Here is a 17,774-nt window from a genome sequence, read left to right on the forward strand (position 1 = left end):
GCATCCTCAGCTTTTTTCCACAAAACACCACAGTTTGCCATTTTTGACACCAGAATCTGTCCTTTCCTCTTTTCCATTTTTTACAGGGTGAAAGGAAGCATTGTGCAGGTGTTAACATTTCTGACCTAATGCTGATTGGTCACAGTGCTATCAAGGAGTGGGCTCAATGACACAGATAATCCCTTCCTACATCCCGTTTCCCTGTGGATGGAATAGCACTTTTTTTTTTTTTTTTTGTTCATTGGTTTGAGTTTTTTGAGGGGGGTTGTGGTTTGTTTTTGTTGTTGTTGGTTTCTTTTGGTTTGGTTGGTTCTGGTTTTCGATTTTGGTTTTTTTGGTTTGGTTTTCAACCAGATGGAGAAGTATTTTTGTATTGTCTAAACCATAGGACTCTTCCAGCATTCAAATCTTCCACTAAGAGGAATGATTTTTAAAGCATCCAAGAAACATTAGTTCCTACAGTATATTATGACTGGAACCAAGATTAAGTCTCCCCTCATTTTTCAGTTTTACCTACTTACTTGCCTGGGCTTTATGGAGAACTGCCTGATCTTCAGTTACCAGCCCTTATTGTTCCAAGGAAGTCTGTTCTCTTGGGCAATTTACATTTTTAGAAGAGTATGCTCTGCACACATTCTAGTTTACATTCTGATGACAAGTCTGCATCCATTACAACAGCACTCTAGTATATGATGAAATTATGAGAAGGCAGATTCACAAAGCCCTTTAGTGGAAACCCCAATGCCAGTGAAATCAGTCACAAACACCCCAGAGTTTACCTTTTGTTAAATTACACCCACAGGATATTTAAGTCATACCTACCTAAACTGTTACTGCTGCTAGTTGGCCAGGAAGCTACTCTATCTCTTAACTTTTTATTTTTACAAGAGTCATCCGATTTCACAGAAAGCTCCACTTCCTCCTTCTTGATTTCCTGTACCAGTTCCATGCGGCACTGACTAAAATCCTGGAAGGAAATTTTTCCATTTTCATCTGCTCCCAGCTGGTGCATGATCTCTGCAACAGACGCCTCCATATTCAGCTGGCGGCACACCATCAGCAAGTCATTCCTAAAGATATTTTTAAGGGAAAATGGGGGTGGGGGAAAATTGGAAAAGTGGGAACAGAGAAAACAAAAAAACACAAACTTAGTTCAGAAGAAAAGGAATACTAGCCCTGTCTAATCTGGATTTGCATTAATGCACAGGCATTTAAAATCAGTAAGCCAACTACCGAAGGAAACAAAATCTTAAAACAATTTCTCCAGCATCTGAATGATGACACATGCATATTTATCTAATGACAAATAATCACATTCTAAATAAAATGTGGGCAAACCAATTCAGCCAGATCTGAAGCAACAGCTGTTCTATGCTACCAAATCTCCTGGGTGCCCTATTCTCTCAGATTAGAATTTTTTTTTTTAAAAAACTACCACTACTTTGCTACTCTCACATTTCACTGCTTCTTTCCTGCCATCCTCTTCTTAAACACTTTTTGAACTGGATTACACAACACTACCATACCAATTTATACCACAATGAGTGTGTTTCTATGTTATGGCTTTTTTAAGAAGCTTAAAAGCGTATCGCTTATTTCTGTGTTGTACAAAATAGTTCAGTAGAAGGAAGGCAAAGGAAATGTGTAATATTATGTGAATTATTAGCAGATTTAATAGTATTATTATTATTTCATTACTAGTATCAGGGCATCATTCAGAAGGTTTCTGTGAAAGCATGATACACTGAAATACTCAAAGTTCTTGCATGAAGAGCTTCAATGAAGTAATTTATTATCAGAATCAAGGCCCATTCTATTCTGCAGAAAGAAGCTATACATTGGATGGAGGTCTGTAAGTCTCTTCTATGCAGAAATTCCAGAGCCACAGAAACAGAATTCTTGTCGGAGTTGTTTACAATAAAATTGGATAATAATGATCATAGTAACAAAAGTGATAGTAATGATGACGAGAATGATGAAATAATGACAATAATGATAATAACATGATGCATGTAGTTTAAAAAGAAACAAACAAAAATAACAGAATGCAACCACATCTCTACTTATGACAAGAAATAACTTTATTACAGAAGAATTAATCACATAGGCTAAATACAAGCTATGCTTACTTGCAGTTCAATTTTTACTCAGAGTTTTGCTCTTAGGTTTGACTCTGATCAATTAATAAATAATCTCCATGGCTCAGTTCCTTGTTTTTAAAAATTAAAACAACACAAATACAATCTCACAAGGGCGTTGCAAAGAAAAATAAGGATGGGGAGTGACAGATACAATTCAGCTATGTCTGTATCTGTTCTCTTGGAACAGAGCAGACATAGCCTCAGACTGAGGGACTCTGCAGAGGTGTGCTAATTTTGAAATGAGTACCAGGAGAAGTAGCGCAGGGTGATTTTGCCATGGGATTCCAGGACACAGGTCTGTTGCCCTGGCTCCAGAATTAATCTGCTGTACTGGGGCAGGAGGAAGCTGTAGCACTGGTAGCACACCTTACACCGCCCTGCTCATGACAATTGTAAAGCTTCTATTTCACTACAGCCCACAGAGACATGTCCAAACCCAGTTCTGGTTCCCTACAATCTACAGGTGTTACACAAATGCAAACTGATTTATAAAGCAAATCTCACAAAGATTGTTCCACTACATAACACCAATGAGAAACCATGTATTTTCTTAAAACAATTTAAAATTTCAGACAGTAAAAAGGTATCATCATTTTGTCAGGAAACATTTAACCTTTGCTAATGCAACTTGCAGTCTAGGCACACAAAACACCTTTGAAGAGGGAAGTCAAAATTATAAATTCAGCCATGCTCCCTAGAGGCAAATAGAGTAAATAAACCTGTAGGAAAACCTGTTCCATGCAGTTGTGTCATGCATCACTTCTAGACCAATACTGTAGATAAACAGTAATCTATTTGAAACAGTAATTTTGAAATTACTAATCTAAAAAGGACTGACTACCAGAGCACTCAGAGGCAATAAGAAGTTGCTGATCTAAAAGATGTACTAAAATTACTCCAGATCACTTCTGTTCTTGGTAGGAGGCTGTTTAGTTTAGGTCCCTGGTGCAGCCACCAATCTCCAGAGCATCCTGGACCCACTGCTCCATTTCCTCTGACTTTCATAGCAAGTCAAGCCCCTGACTACTTAAACCACAGAATCACATCAGCTCTACATCTTTGACATTTCTATGAGCAACTGCAGGCAAACAATCCTGGCAGCAATCCCAGAACTATGCTTGTCTGCAGTCAGAAGTCTTCCAAAAAACTCACAGAATGATACCTTTTGTTCTGAATAAACTTCTAACAGAGTTTTAAATGGTTAAAGAAATTATAAGGTAAGAGGTTCCAAACATCACAAGGCAGGCTGTATCAAAATGCTCATTTCTTAATCTGGATGAACAGAGGTAATGCACAATAATTCCAAAGTCATCTGAAATGACAAGACTGCAACAACCACAGTGAGTGTGTATCACAGAAGCCCTATATAACACTATAATCTTTGGCAAAAAAAGCATCTCCAGGTTAGCACCCAACTACAGAGAGCACTTTGGAAGGTTACCAGACTAAAAGAAAATGCTCACTGCTGTCTGAAAAACATGATTAAAAACAATGTCCTCACCTACAGGGGGTGCTGGATGGAGAATTTGTGTTATTTTGTGATCCACCCATGGCCTGCTACATGTTTTGACTTTACATAAGAGAAGAAAACTGTTCAAGAAGTTCACTAGCAGATGGAACTAGGCAGCAGGTAAGAGTAGGAAAGAAGACAAACACTCTCAGCAGTTCTTACTTAGTATGTTTTCTTGAAGAAATTATTTCTTCAAGAACCAGCAACAACCACAAAAAAGAAATTTGTTTCGTCTAATAAATTTAGATTCGGAAACAGATTTCATTACCTTTGTCATTATCTAAACAATTACATCTCCACAGACCTTTTCACACAGAAATACTTTAAGAGGTTATTTTTTGCTCTCCAATTTCCTCAATTATTACCAATTTTGATGGTTTAACAATACACAAGCTACTACTTTATCATGTACAGATCATCCTGGTAAGACTAAATCAGTGTTTCCATATTATCTTTTAAAGGAAATAGTAAGGCAAGACTGAAGTTACAGCTTCTGAAGGAATAATGAGGACAGCTTCAAAATTGCTGGAATTTTCCAACTGCTGCAACCTGCATGTCCTTACAGAAGGACAAAGTATGAAGAACCACAAGTTTCCTGCAACAATACATCTGCCTGAAAGTTATTCTTAGGATAAAAGGCCTTAAGTTCCCATCTCAGCTTAATAAACTGCATTCATGACCATCACTGCTATTCATACATGAAACAACTGATAAACTGATGTGTAAACAATTTTTACATGTATATTTGGAATATTCTCTGCATTGATAAACAAAATGCATTTTGTTTCAAAAATATTTTCTTTGGGTTTACTTCCTAGTGCCAGATCAAGTAGTAGTAGTATTAAACAACCCTTTTAAAAATAAAGTATAAGATACACAGTAACACCCGTTTTGTTCACTTTTAATGTAAAGCTCCATTTCCTTATGGCTGTCTCAATGCTCCCTATTTTCTGTGTATCAAATACACTGTCAGCACGGGGCAGTAGTTGTAAATGAGCCATTTCAGTGAAGCTGATGCGTTTGGCAAGGCATGAATAATGTAAGGCAGGATGGGGTGAACAGGCACATCAGCTGGACGTGCTTGTTAAAATGCTGACCAGTAATACTGTTGATACTGGGATCTGAAAACTTACACTGAAGCTTCAGTTTTAACATCTCATTGTGATCTGGAAGGGAATTCATACAGATGAGTTTTTGCATGCTACATGAAAACTTAAGAAGACGTAAAAGCATTGACTGACATTTGATAGTTTTATGGGACTTTTTTTCTATATTTGTTCCCATTTATGAAGGGATTAAATCAAAGCATAAACATAAATGTTAAAAACAGGCAAAATGAGGCTAGGATCTTTTAAAAAGCTCCGGCCTGTTTATTAAAAATCAAAGCAACTGAAGACGGGAGCCCAGGGTAAGCCTGTGGCCTACGCAGCAAGTCAGAGATACAAGTGTCAGCCTGTAGGCAGCACAGGGTGCTTCCTTGGACACTGGCTGCGCAGAAAGACCCAGGCGCTCAGCACCCGGGGGTTTTAAAGTCTCTTAAAGCTGCCGGATTGGTGCGCTCTTGATCCTTTCATAGATTGGCCTTTTTCCGGTCACCGGTTGGTCCAATTTGCGGTGCGTTCCTGGCCAGTCATTCTGGGATGCTTCGATGTCACTGGCTGGCTCGTTGTCCGATTACAGTCCGGGCTGCTGTCATCAGGCCGTGAGGTAACCTTCTGGAAAGTTCTTACCACCCTCCTCTAGCAGGCACATGCTCATACTACAGTACATTTAACTTCAGAACTTACTGCATTAATTAGGCATAACAATTCATTACATTCATTAACAATTCATAACAAGATGACATCATTAACAATTTATAACCCCACCTACAAAAGCCAATTTTATTTATAACAATAATGTTGAAGGAAATGGGGGAAAAAAGTTCTCTAGACCAGACTGCAGTCCTACAAGGGGATATTGTGAAAAACACCAATCACTTGTTTTTTAAAATCTTAAAAGTTTATTAGTAATAAAATAGTTATAAATAAATAGTAATAAAATTAGAGTAATAAAAATTTGGACAATGAGGATTAGGACACTACGAGACAATAAAAAGCAAAGAACTACGGACATCCAGATCTTTTTGGACACTAAACTGCCAAAAACATGCCTTGCGAACAAAGGAATAGCCCTTAAAAGCAACAGCCTGTTGCATATTCATATATCTCATACATGATGCATAAATTCCTTGCAGATTAAGAACTTTTCTGGTTTTTGTCAACTCCTTCCTCTTAATCCTTGTGGTTCCATAAAGATGGAGAGAAGGTGGAAGAATGTTTGTCTTTTCCCATAAGGAGGCAGTAACTCATTAGGTGTCCTGTTGCTGTTATCTCTGTGCGAAGAGCTTCTTGATTATCTTATCCCTTTCTTGAGCTAGTAAAAAATATCTTACATCGCAGAGTTTCTATTTTACCATTATGTTGTAACTAAGACTATATTTAACACACTACTTAGAAAGGATTAATACAGTATTACAAAATAACCCTCCATAATACATATAGCATTCAATTCAATATCTGTGAAGAGCCAATTATAAAATACACATTTTTCACAGATATTTACTCTGTGACCACTGAGCTCTGTATAATGGAAGTCTCTACGGCACTATATGGGATCTTGCACGTTTGCCTGATTATCAGCACAAGAGACAAATTGTGTAGGGCAAGGAAGTCCTACCAGTGTAGAAAACATACCAGACTCAAAAAAGTGTCATCCCTCATGCATAGGTGTCTAAGCTACTTTTTAAGAATGCCACAACCTCCACGTGTGCTCTGTCCTAGCACTTCACTGTTCTCTTCTGCAAGTTTCCTAATTTCAATTTTCCCAGATACAATTCGGATTGCTACTTCAAAAAGGAAGTTAACACACTGATTTCTGCCATTACAGTGGGTAAGAAAAACAGTCTTTACATATTTAAAGCCCAGAATGAGATGTTCCACCTTCTTTTGAGTAAAGAACCCCATGTTTTCTATCTCCAATCATCATAAGCTGCTCTTGTCTTTCTCTAAATGATCCACCAACTGAATGGATGACAGCACACAGAACTAGACACCAGCTTAAAGCATCACTGAAAAGAGACTGGAAGGCAAAAGCAGAAGTCCCACTCTGCAACAGCACAATTCTGTTAATTCAAGTTTAACCTGAGAACCACGATAAATCTCATAAAGTTTTTCATCCAGCTCACATCCTGTATGTGTACCACCAAATGTGCTAATGTCTGCTTATCCCTACTTTATGTCACTTGATTTTTTTCAAGCAACAGCTTCATCTGTCAGCACCAATTGTGACTCTTATCCCACAGCAAGCCTCCAATTTTCATTAGCTTGATGTCATCTCAGATTTAAGAAAGTTTACCCATTATTATGTCATCCAGATCATTAATCCTTAATAATGCTGATCTAGTCCAGGCCATCCTTCTGATTTCAATTTGATACAGTATTTTATTTGTCAAAGCAAGCACAGGTATCTAATGAGCTCCAAGTATAGCCTGGAAAAAAAAACTGAATAAACTAAAGTCTCTCAGCCTAGTTCCTTGGCTTGCCTACAAGTGTCATAGAACAACATCAAAAGCCCTAAAATAGACAAGAAGGGCATCTCTTGTTTCACTCCCACCACAAACTGCTGACATTAGATCTAGATTAGATGAGTTCAACCTAACTTTTTCTTAACAAATCCATATTCAGCTAGTTGTCTGTCGACTGACCACCATCTCAACACACTTTTAAAGAAAAGCAGCATATTTTATCTTTCCCTATTCTTTCTCTATAATTTTCTGTTCTTCTGTCTTTCAGAAGAGCTCAGGGAAAAAGAAGGGAAATAATTCTGAGCTTGTCTTTAGGATTATTATATCAAAATCTCCAAGTACAATTAATTGAAACAAATCCAAGCACTCTTCAACTTATTTCTTCCCTCTCCATCCAAGGTATTTGTTACCAGTCCTATTTGCAGGAACAATCTCACTACATGTATTATGTTCAATGTAGAAAGCAAAACAAAACAAACAAAAAATCTCACATGTCTTAGCATCATCAGCAGCTCACTGACTGCCTCTCTTGGGTACTCTTTCTCTAGTTTTTTCTGTCACTTTTTCAGAACTATTTCTACATTGTGGAACAATTTTACACTTGAAATTCCCTGCCAGTTTCAATTTCTGCATATTCCAGTGCCTGTTGACAACTACTTGCAACTTGATGCAGAGCCACAACACTGAGCATCATCAGGAAAAAGATAGGGTTAACAATCAGCCAGCCCCAAAACCCTGACGTCATGCTTTATCTCATAATTTAACCACCCGAGCTTCTGCTTCACAGCTCTGTCCTGCCTTGGTGGCCTCTCACGATACTATTCCAAGCATGCTGCCTGCACCACCCCCCCTTCCTCTGGGGAAGTAGGGGACGGTTCCCTTCCCACCTCCCTACCTCAGCGTGTCCGTGTGTGTCTCTCCCCCACTTCACACTGGATATGGACAAGACAGCCAGCCTGCAATAGGTACCTCTCAGAACAGAAATGTATTTTACAGATGACACAAGGAATGCATATTCTACTCAGTAGAAATTGCTTAAACTTTGTGTTCTGATCACCTACTCTGTACTGACAGCACAAACTGCAGCTCTCAACCTGCAAGGACAGGGTGTCTGTCCTCTTTTTGGCTAAGGATCATATCTCTGCAGAAAGAACTGTTGCAGGCAAACAAAGGTCCATCTGTCAAAGGAGAAACGGAGTTTGTCAACAGAATCTCTGCCATTCTACATTTATTTTGTGCTGTTCACTGGTTTCAAATATACTGCTAATACACAGTAACAATTCAACCTACAGACTCTTCCACGTGATTAGAAACTATCAGGAGCACAGCTCTCATTCAGAGATGGTCTGGTCTCTCCTACCTGGCTTACCCTTAAAAATTACATACGGGATTTCATTGAATAATCACTAATACTATATAAATATTGCTCTTTTTTTGGTCAAATATTAAAATGTACTGCTGCAGAAAAACTCTCAGAAGAAAGGAGACATTAAATTTGCTGATTACAATTTAGCATTATGGTGACATTAACACAGGTCAATTAATGCAAAACTCACTGCACTAGGATGAATTCCACATATGTATTATTTATTCTAAAATATTCATGTGAACATTCATGGAAAAAAAAAAAAATATTGGATTTGAAAAGCCATGCATCCAAAGCATAACTTTTCCTTCAGATGCCATTTGAAGCCCATCCTTTGGACAACACCCAATTAGGCACAACACAAGCCTTGTTAATGCCTTTCGTCTACCACCTGAGACACCACAGTCTCAGTAAAATCTCTGTTGTCCTTTGACACTTCTGAAAATGAATTCACTTTTAGTGAGATTTCTTAAAAATCAACAGGACACAACCAGAGGGATCACAACTACCCCCCAAGCTCATTTCTTACCCCCCTCCACCATCTTGTGCCAACATTACAAGTCACACAGCCAGATAAAAAGTCACAACTATAAACTGGCCACGCCGCAAAGAAACATTTCTTACCAAACTAGTGTACAGCTAAGGTAACTCTTTGAACAAATTCTCGTGCAGACAGAGTGAAACTTCAGGACCATGCACAGCAGAGCATGATCTGGCAGAACAGACGGACTTAAAAAAGTCATGAGACCCTCCACTAGAAATTCACAATTCATTGTGTAAAGAGTGCAGGCGCACAGATTAGGGCTGTATATTTGCAAGAAAGGTCAGGTGCTCAAGTATTTTGTGAGGTTCCTTACTCCCTGTCAAAACATGTATGACCTGCTGCTTCAATCAATGTCTGGTAATCTCTAGCCTACCCCAGCAATCAGAGACAAAGAGGATTTAAAAATAATCTTGGAATCCATCCACAGCTACCAGCAAAGTACTTGCACATGGCACCCTCAAACAATAAATACAAAGGAGTTACCTGGAAGAATGCTTTTCTCATTCAAATGCCTCCCAACACTGTCAACCAGTCAACACATCCATGAATTTCAAACTATAGGTCTTGGCAAATTAATTCTAAAAACATTTAGAAAGTTGCTCCCTAGGAACATGAGCTAACCACGTGATTAAGGAGAGTGCTAACTGCCTTGTCTGCTGGAAGGGAAGATGCAATCACACATGAGCTGAACAAGACTGTAGTCCCAGTCATACTGCTAGAACAACCACCAATGGTTCCAGTGTTATAAACGCAGGGCTATGGAGTTGCTAGAAAGACCAAGCACCAAAGCATCTTATGAGGGCTCGAGCTCCCTATCAGCCTTAGGAAGAAAGGAAGAGAATGTAGTTGTGAAGTTGATCTTTCAGAATTGCCAACAAGAAAACCAAGAAAACACAAGGCCAAAAAAATCCCAGTTGAAGAATTACTTTTTTTTTCCATCACAAAAGGGAAATTACTGACTTAAAAATTACTGACTTTAAAGAGTGATTAACTTCTCTTACAGAAATAACCCAGCTAGCATGGTACTTTCAACAATCCCAAATAAAAAAAAATTAAAAACCAATAACAAAATTAATAAATATAACAAATAACTTCCCTGCTTAGAAGCCAGCTGGATGGTAACTTTCAACGGGATCAAAAAAATTGACATTTGTATTTTCAAGTGAATTACTGTTTGGTCAGTTTTTCCACAGTACAACCTATCTGGACAACAAGGTCCTAAGAAAGAAAATATGGTAATGCCATGTAACAACAAGCATGAGATAAATACTTTAGTCCCTCTTACCAGACTAATAATGCCGATGAGGAGAGGAAAAAAGCAATATATAAAACACACCAAGTAACTCCACTAACTTTAAAATGTTAACAGCTCCAGCTAAAACACCCTTCAGGTAGGTGTCTGATGTTTACATAAGAACTAGAGTGCTAACCAATTAAAAAATATATTATGTTCATACAATTCAAGTTTGAATACTTTCCTTTGACTGTGTACCAGTTGTAAGAAATACAGACTTTGAAATACATACTCCCTTAGTGAATGTTGATTCTTGGTGTATTTTCTAGACACAATATTTAACAAAGGGGATACCTTTTTCTTCATCCTAAACTAAGTCTGTCTCCCTGGCTTCACATCCACCCTTCAGGCTTGACCTGTAACTTATGCTTTTTTTGGTTATGATGCTCTAAGAGGACCTGGGGAAGACAAAGTTGGTCTAAAAACCCCACAGAATTCTATACAACTCTGGGATCATTGACTAAGGCAAGTCCCAGGAGAAACAGAAAAAACAGACTATAATCATGTGAGAAACAGCACAGTGCTTCCCGTCACCGTTTTACTCGGCATACATCTACCATACAGTAAGTATTGTGCTGTGTCCATATAACAGCAATCCTTCAGTCACATGGATTCCAAACCCTGTGACAGCCTCCTAATGGAGATGGATGAAGACTAAAACTAAGCCTAGGAACAGAATCTGGGAGCTGAAACTAAAGTAGCAGCGCAAGGACAAAGTACATTTTAACCAAGGTTTGGGGGGTGCCTTGGGAGTTTTGGAGATGTGGGACTTTTAGCCCCTGGAATTTCTAAAACTGAGATTGTTTAAAGAAAACACAGAGCAAATAGTCCAGACCTCAAGTGAGAATAAAATCCTGTATTGAGGTCTTAACTTTTTTAGCTTCATGGTAAGGAGAGACCAGCTATATGAAGAGCCAGACTGAAGGCAAGGACTAAGCAAAGCTTTGTTCCAATCTTACTGACATTTTGCAGACTGCTTCTAAATGATGTCTCCTTGTTAGACAGCTGGATTGAGGCCAGACTTAGGACTGTACAGTACTGGGATCAGACTTCTTTTGAAATTTGAAATCCCAGTAGCTGCAAAACTAGCAGAATAAATATTACTTCTCTCACAAGACTTCAAAGGCAGTTTTTTATTTCCACCTGTTCTGTTAGAGTTGACCTTTTATAAACCTCTTGCTTGTAGGATAAATAGCTTCATCACTGCCTAGCCTGCTGACATTTGAGCACTCACAACAGCATGCTCCTGATAAAACTTTCAACCAGCACAAAATACCCTGCAGAGATTAAATGCAGAATATTAACTTATGCCCACAGTAAGTTTTCAGACATCCTGACTGAACATGTTCATATGACTTCATAAATGGTCATCTGATGGATTAAACAAGTGTTTTACCAACAGTGGTAACCTGACTGGTCACAGACAACCCACACTGGTTATGCTGCTTCATTTTATTGGTCCTTAAGTGCTTCAATAGGTATCTCTTTAAATATTAAGCACAGAAGTTGAAGCACATTAGCAAAATCAAACACTTCCAAAAAAAGTTACATGAAGTGGTAAGGGAGAGTAACAGAGATCTAGAAGAATAAATCCCCTCCCTTAAAAAGTCAATGAATAGGTTAATACTTTGTCTCCTTGAAAATACTGGGTTTTCTCCTCTAACAGCACATAGCCACTAGATGCAGAAACAATGGTGGGGGGAACAGAGGTGCCAAAATACACTCAGCAAGAAAGCAGTGACTGTCCTCCTAGTGTGACAACCCATTAAAAACGGAAGGACCGGCCTGTACTTGCAAAAGTTTTGAGCTCCCAAAGCCATGTAACACTGAAACCACTCAGGAACAAATCAAATCCAACTAGTTCCTTTTAACTGCTTCTGTGCAGGGCTAGAGAAGGCACATTCAGCACGTCCTTTTAACAGGCTGTATAAGCTCATTACAAAGTTAGTAGGTTTACTAGGTTTTTAATGTCTTACTCTATGTACTGGTACTCTACTTTTACCAAGACTTTCTGTAAGAAGTTGACCAGTGTAAAAAAAAAAAAATGTGTACACAGACAACACCATTTTCAAACAAACTCTACCAACAACATTTAATTCCATTATTGTTAATATAATGACAAAGTTCTAGCTGAACTAAACATTAGCTTTACGTTTTTTCTTCACAATCCTAAAATTATTTATCCATGCTTAAAAGTTAAAATTGGAAATCTAGCATATTTGTAGCTTAATAATGAAACTGATTTTTTCTTCACCCATTATTTCCACAGCTCATACCTTCATTTTTTAAAAGCAAAAGTATTTCCTGCAGATTCAAAGTTATCTTTATATTTTGCAGTGTTACAATAGAGTAATCCAAAACCGATTTAGTGACTTCTGCAGTGAAGATGAAATTCATTGTGTGCTAAATGGAATTTCAATATAATCCACATAAAATAAAGCTACAAGGCAATTAAGTTTCTGAAGAAGACATTAATCTAGCCTGTCACCCATAAAAACCCAGCATTCAAGGCTATATATGCAGACAGCATCAAAAAGAAAAAAAGGGAAAAAGCACACGCATCCTCAACAATTCACCAAACCTCTGAAACTGAAAATGTTTATAACTGTAACATCAGATTCTGAAACTTTTCAAAGCAAACAGAATGAAACAAAGGAAAGCAATTACTGTTTTTTTCAGTTAACAATTTTTTGTTAATAGCAACACAATCCAGCTACAGCTGCAAAACTAAAGTTCTGCTGTAAACAATGTTTAAGGCTGCCTTCTGCCCTCAGCAATGCTCATCCAGCTGATCTCAAGCTTGAAGAATCCAGCCTTAATTGCCGAGTGCTTTGCAACTGAGTTGGGGGGTGGTACTTCTTGGTTGGTTGGTTGGTTGGTTGGTTGGTTGGTTGGTTGGTTAGTTAGTTCCTTTTTGTGAAATTACCTCTTCTTGCAGAAGTATCATAAGAATGCCAAACATTTGCAAGATGTTAAAATAATTAAGTAACAAATATTAACCCCAAAAGAATCAAAAGCCATTTCAGTACAAGCCAACAAGTTAAAACTCTGATATTTTCTTAGTACTTTTCTCTAGCTAGATGCTGCAAAATTTTAATATGCACATGTCAATGCAAGGCTCAGAGACACTGGTTTAGCATTTCATATCCCATAGCTCAGTGTCTTCTGGATTATAACCAGCAATGGCACATCCTTAATTATGCTTTATTGCTTTAATATCATCCTATTTAGAGTCTGAAATTTAATCAGTATCTCAGGTGAGAGCCTAAAAATTAATCAGCATCCCAGGACATGCTCCTCCTCTCCATCTGTGCCTGTACTTCCCTGCTACTATTTAAAGAGGTTTATTACAGTTTGATGCACGACAAAGGATTTCCACAGCTGAGACAACATGTTATTTCATCAGGGTTGCAAACATCTCTTTTCCCCATGCAATATGAACTAAATAAATAGACACTAAATGCCTGTCTTTGCTGCAAATATAAAGATCTTCTTTTCCTTTACAGCTCTGGAGCTGGGGAAAAAAAAACTTTATAAACAAACTGCTGCATGTGGTAGGCAAAGAAATGACTGACCAAGCTTCCAGCCTGCAAATAGAAGGGATAGTAATTTTCAAAGATAAAATTTATACTCAGTAGCACTTGCAAAACAGCAAATTTCAGTCCCATTGCATTGAAAATAAACTAGTGTTTAAAAAGAAGCTCATGCTAATAATAGGTTACAGATCACAGCCAAGTCTAGTTCTAATACACAGGGAAGGAGGTGATTTTAAAATGCTAGTTTCTGTGTTTTCAGCTCTTTATACAGATGCCTGGGCATTTATTGCCATGTTTAACCTGCTGTGAAAGATATCGTGAAGTGCAGAATTCAGCCTCCAATCTCCACTGGGGCTGCAAGAAAGGCAAAAAAATTGTTGGCCACGAGGATGAGCAAAGAAGCAGGGCAAGAACAGGAAAACCAAGCAACTGGCCCATATGAAACAAAACAAAACAAAAAAAACTAGAAAGAAACAAACACAGAAACCAGACAGTATGCATGAAATTTAGTATAAAAGCAGCCATTACTTTTTTGCCTCTTTTAAAATTTATTATATTTAAAAGGATGCAATAACCTAAACACTAGGGCTCTAAACAACAAACCCACATCTGCTATGCTTTCAACAGGGACACTGTGAGTCCATAAGCCTGACAGAGTTGTCTATAATGCTATGGTGGTACATGCTAGAAAAACATCCAAATCCAACTGGACAAGTCTCCTCCTGCATAAGACATTGCCACAAAACAGAGTAGAAGCAAAATTGAGTAACTACAGAAAGCAAGAAAGGCATTCCATTTATACAACTCATCACCCAGGCTACCTAATGAAGTAAAGTCATGTCAAAGATAATTTCTTAAATATCCCTTCACTATTTTGTCACACATACAGAGATGTAAAGGAAGACAGTAATTTATAACACTATGTTCTATGATAAAGACCACACCAGTTCTGCCTTGAATGCACAACTCCTTTCTGAAGCAAAGTATTAGCAACCTTCAACAATGAACCCACCATCTCCTGAAGGATTTTCAACCACCACCCAGGCCCTGGGTTTTATTGCCATTTCATAATGGAATTCAATGTCTCTACTCGGACATATCCTGGTGTTTTCAACACTCTAGTTAAGCAACACTCTGAAACACCCACTTTGAAAAAAACAGAATTCAAATTTGTGACAAAACTTAGGGAATGTGGATTAGTGGATCAGAAATGAGTAGTTTGTGTCATGGTAACGTCTCTCAACTGTCTGTATGAAACACTAAAACATTATTATTCCCCAAGTAAGGTCTTTAGATTATAAATACACAGAGAGTTTACATTGCAGAAACACATGACAGTACAGAAGAGCAAGTGTGCTCTGAGGAGACAGTGTCCATTTTACGTGAACATCACAAGCTTTCAGACATCAGAATAAACTCCATGAAGACCATAAACAAATGGAAAGAGAAGCAGTCTTAGCACACTGGTTGGAAAGTACACATTTTCAAAGTGTGAAAAACAACTGTTCACTTTGAAAATTTAAACAGTTTATTAAACCTTAACAAAAATACAACAAAAGGACTATATAAGGAAAAATTTGCAGGGCTGGTTTTGCATTTCAAAACCACAACTGTCAAAATAATCATTAGACTGAGGGGGGAAAAAAGAGTGTTCAGAGAGCTGTTTAGATAAGAAATATCACAACCCTTGAACTTTATTTTTAAAGTAACTGCCAGTTGTTACAGATTTTCAACAACTTTATGGCTCCAAAGAGATGGCAGTGGGAATTCAAGTTTACTTAGCCTTTCTCTGGGGTCATATTCTTAGGTTACAGGTTAAATGGCGAATTTAAGAAATTCCCTCGCACATACTAATTCCAAGCAATAACGTAAGTTTCATTTTGCAATGCAAGTTTCCACGACCTCTGGTAAATCCCGCCTTTTGAAATTCTGTATTTTTTAAATGATGGTGTGAGAGCTCAGAAATACCATTGCCACGAAACCAACTCCCGACCAAAACACACTGCCAGTGCTTCCAGACACATAAACATTCCACTGTGGCTTATTTCCAAGTATCTACTGCAAATGTACAAGCTCACCCTTCTCCACCACAATCCATCAGCCTGCATGACACTCCTCTAACTCTCTGAGGACCAGCAGAGGAATTTAAACCAAAGTGTGTAATATGAATATTGATTAAACCGTACTGACATAACAAAATCATAGGATCCGGAAGAACAGTATGAGTTTTCTCCTAGATTGCCCACGACCGGCTTTTTGTGTGTTTACTTGCAAAAACCACCTGCCCAGGGCACGAGGTGATAAAATCCAGGATCGGAGGCGTCACCTTTCAGCCCCGGCAGACGTGGAAGCGCTGCGGGCAGCGTTCGCCCGCTATCCCGGGAAGCTCTCGGTGCCGAGGCCCCGCTGGAGCCCCTGGCTCTGGTGCCGGCGGCAGCGGGGCGGGAGCCGCGGAGCTCCCACCACTGCTCCAACTCGCCCACAAGTTGAGCTCCGGGGAACGCGGGGCGAGAGGAAGGAGGGGACGGCTCCGTACCAGCAAAGAGCCGCCTCCCGCTGTCGCTACCTGCTGATGAAGCCATCCCCATCGCCGTCGCAGGTCTGGAAGAGGCGCCTCATCCTCTCCTCCTCACCCGTGCTGGAGGTATCGGCGCTGCTGCTGCCGGTGCTGTTCACCTCCGCTACGGCGGCTGCCGCCATCACGCGCCCCGCTCCGGAGGAGGAGGAGGAGGTGGGGAAGGAGGAGGAGGAGGCGAGGCTGCCTCGGGCGCCCGGAATTCCCAATCCCGCCGCGCCTGCAAAGTGCGAGCGGCGGCACAAAGCCAGGGCAGGGCCCTGCCGCCCCCGCAGCCACCGCCCGCAGAGGGACACCCGGGGCGGGATCCCGTTGGGGCTCGGCTCGGAGCTCCTGCCGGCGCACGGCATTGTCCCGCGCCGGGATCACGGTGGGACCCACCGGGAGCGAGCGGGCGGTGTCGCCAGCCCGGGGGCGGCTGCCCTCTCTGTCGGGGGCCGCCGAGCGCAGGGCGACCCGAACCCGCCCCGAGCGTCGCTTGTTCTCCTCGGGCTGGGCAGGGCCGGCTCCTTGCTGCAGAGGTACTGCTTTGGCCGGTCTGTGGAAGCCGAAAAACCCAAGCGTTTCCTGTAGCCCTTCGTTTTCACTCCAGGCTGTTTGATGGGGTACTGGTCAACCAAAAGCATTCTGAGGTGCAGAGCACCAGCCCCTCTTGACTATTCCAGGTCGTTTCCACTGATCAAATTTTACCTGCAAAGTCCAACAATTCGTTTTCCTGTCCCTGAACATGTTTGTGGCCTATACCCTTCCCTGTCTGTTGGTCTCCTTTTCATTTAAGGAAAAATAGTTTTCTTTGCAGTCATCATGTGGCCAGATGAAAAAACCAAAAGCGTGCCTGTATAGTACAGCTTCTTCATTTCCTCTGGTATCTTTGCCACCCTACTCACTATGTAATTAAGTTTTACTCAGTGTTTTTTATTCTGATTCCTGTGAAAAGAAGTGATACAGCACCAGCACCAACCTGTCTTACCTCTAACTGGAAACAGGTATTCTGAAACAGTCTACAACAGCATTTCAGTTTACATAACACATTATGTTTCTTACTCCATCATGTCACATGATTAATTTGGGTGAACTAAGTTTTTTCCTAACCTTTTTCTGTGTTTGAAAAAAAAAGACTTTGATATTAAGGACATATGAGTTTCCCTCATAGCATCAGGTATTATTCCTTTCCTATTAATGAAGTCTTTGAAGATATCCAGTTCATGCCACAAAACATCTTGATCTTCCTTGTTGCTGTCAG

The 17,774-nt window shown here is 39.7% G+C and overlaps 1 protein-coding gene across 1 annotated transcript in view; it reads right to left on the reverse strand.

Moving 5' to 3' along the window:
* MCC (MCC regulator of WNT signaling pathway) overlaps window positions 1–17,774 on the reverse strand; it is a 189,553-nt gene that overhangs the window by 165,283 nt on the left and 6,496 nt on the right. Inside the window, 5 exon segments of the mRNA XM_054004021.1 lie at window positions 823–1,070; window positions 16,523–16,790; window positions 16,793–16,855; window positions 16,858–17,002; window positions 17,004–17,206. Coding sequence (XP_053859996.1) covers window positions 823–1,070; window positions 16,523–16,790; window positions 16,793–16,855; window positions 16,858–17,002; window positions 17,004–17,206 — 927 coding nt within the window.

Source organism: Vidua macroura, chromosome Z, assembly GCF_024509145.1.
Source record: "Vidua macroura isolate BioBank_ID:100142 chromosome Z, ASM2450914v1, whole genome shotgun sequence".
Taxonomy (NCBI): domain Eukaryota; kingdom Metazoa; phylum Chordata; class Aves; order Passeriformes; family Viduidae; genus Vidua; species Vidua macroura.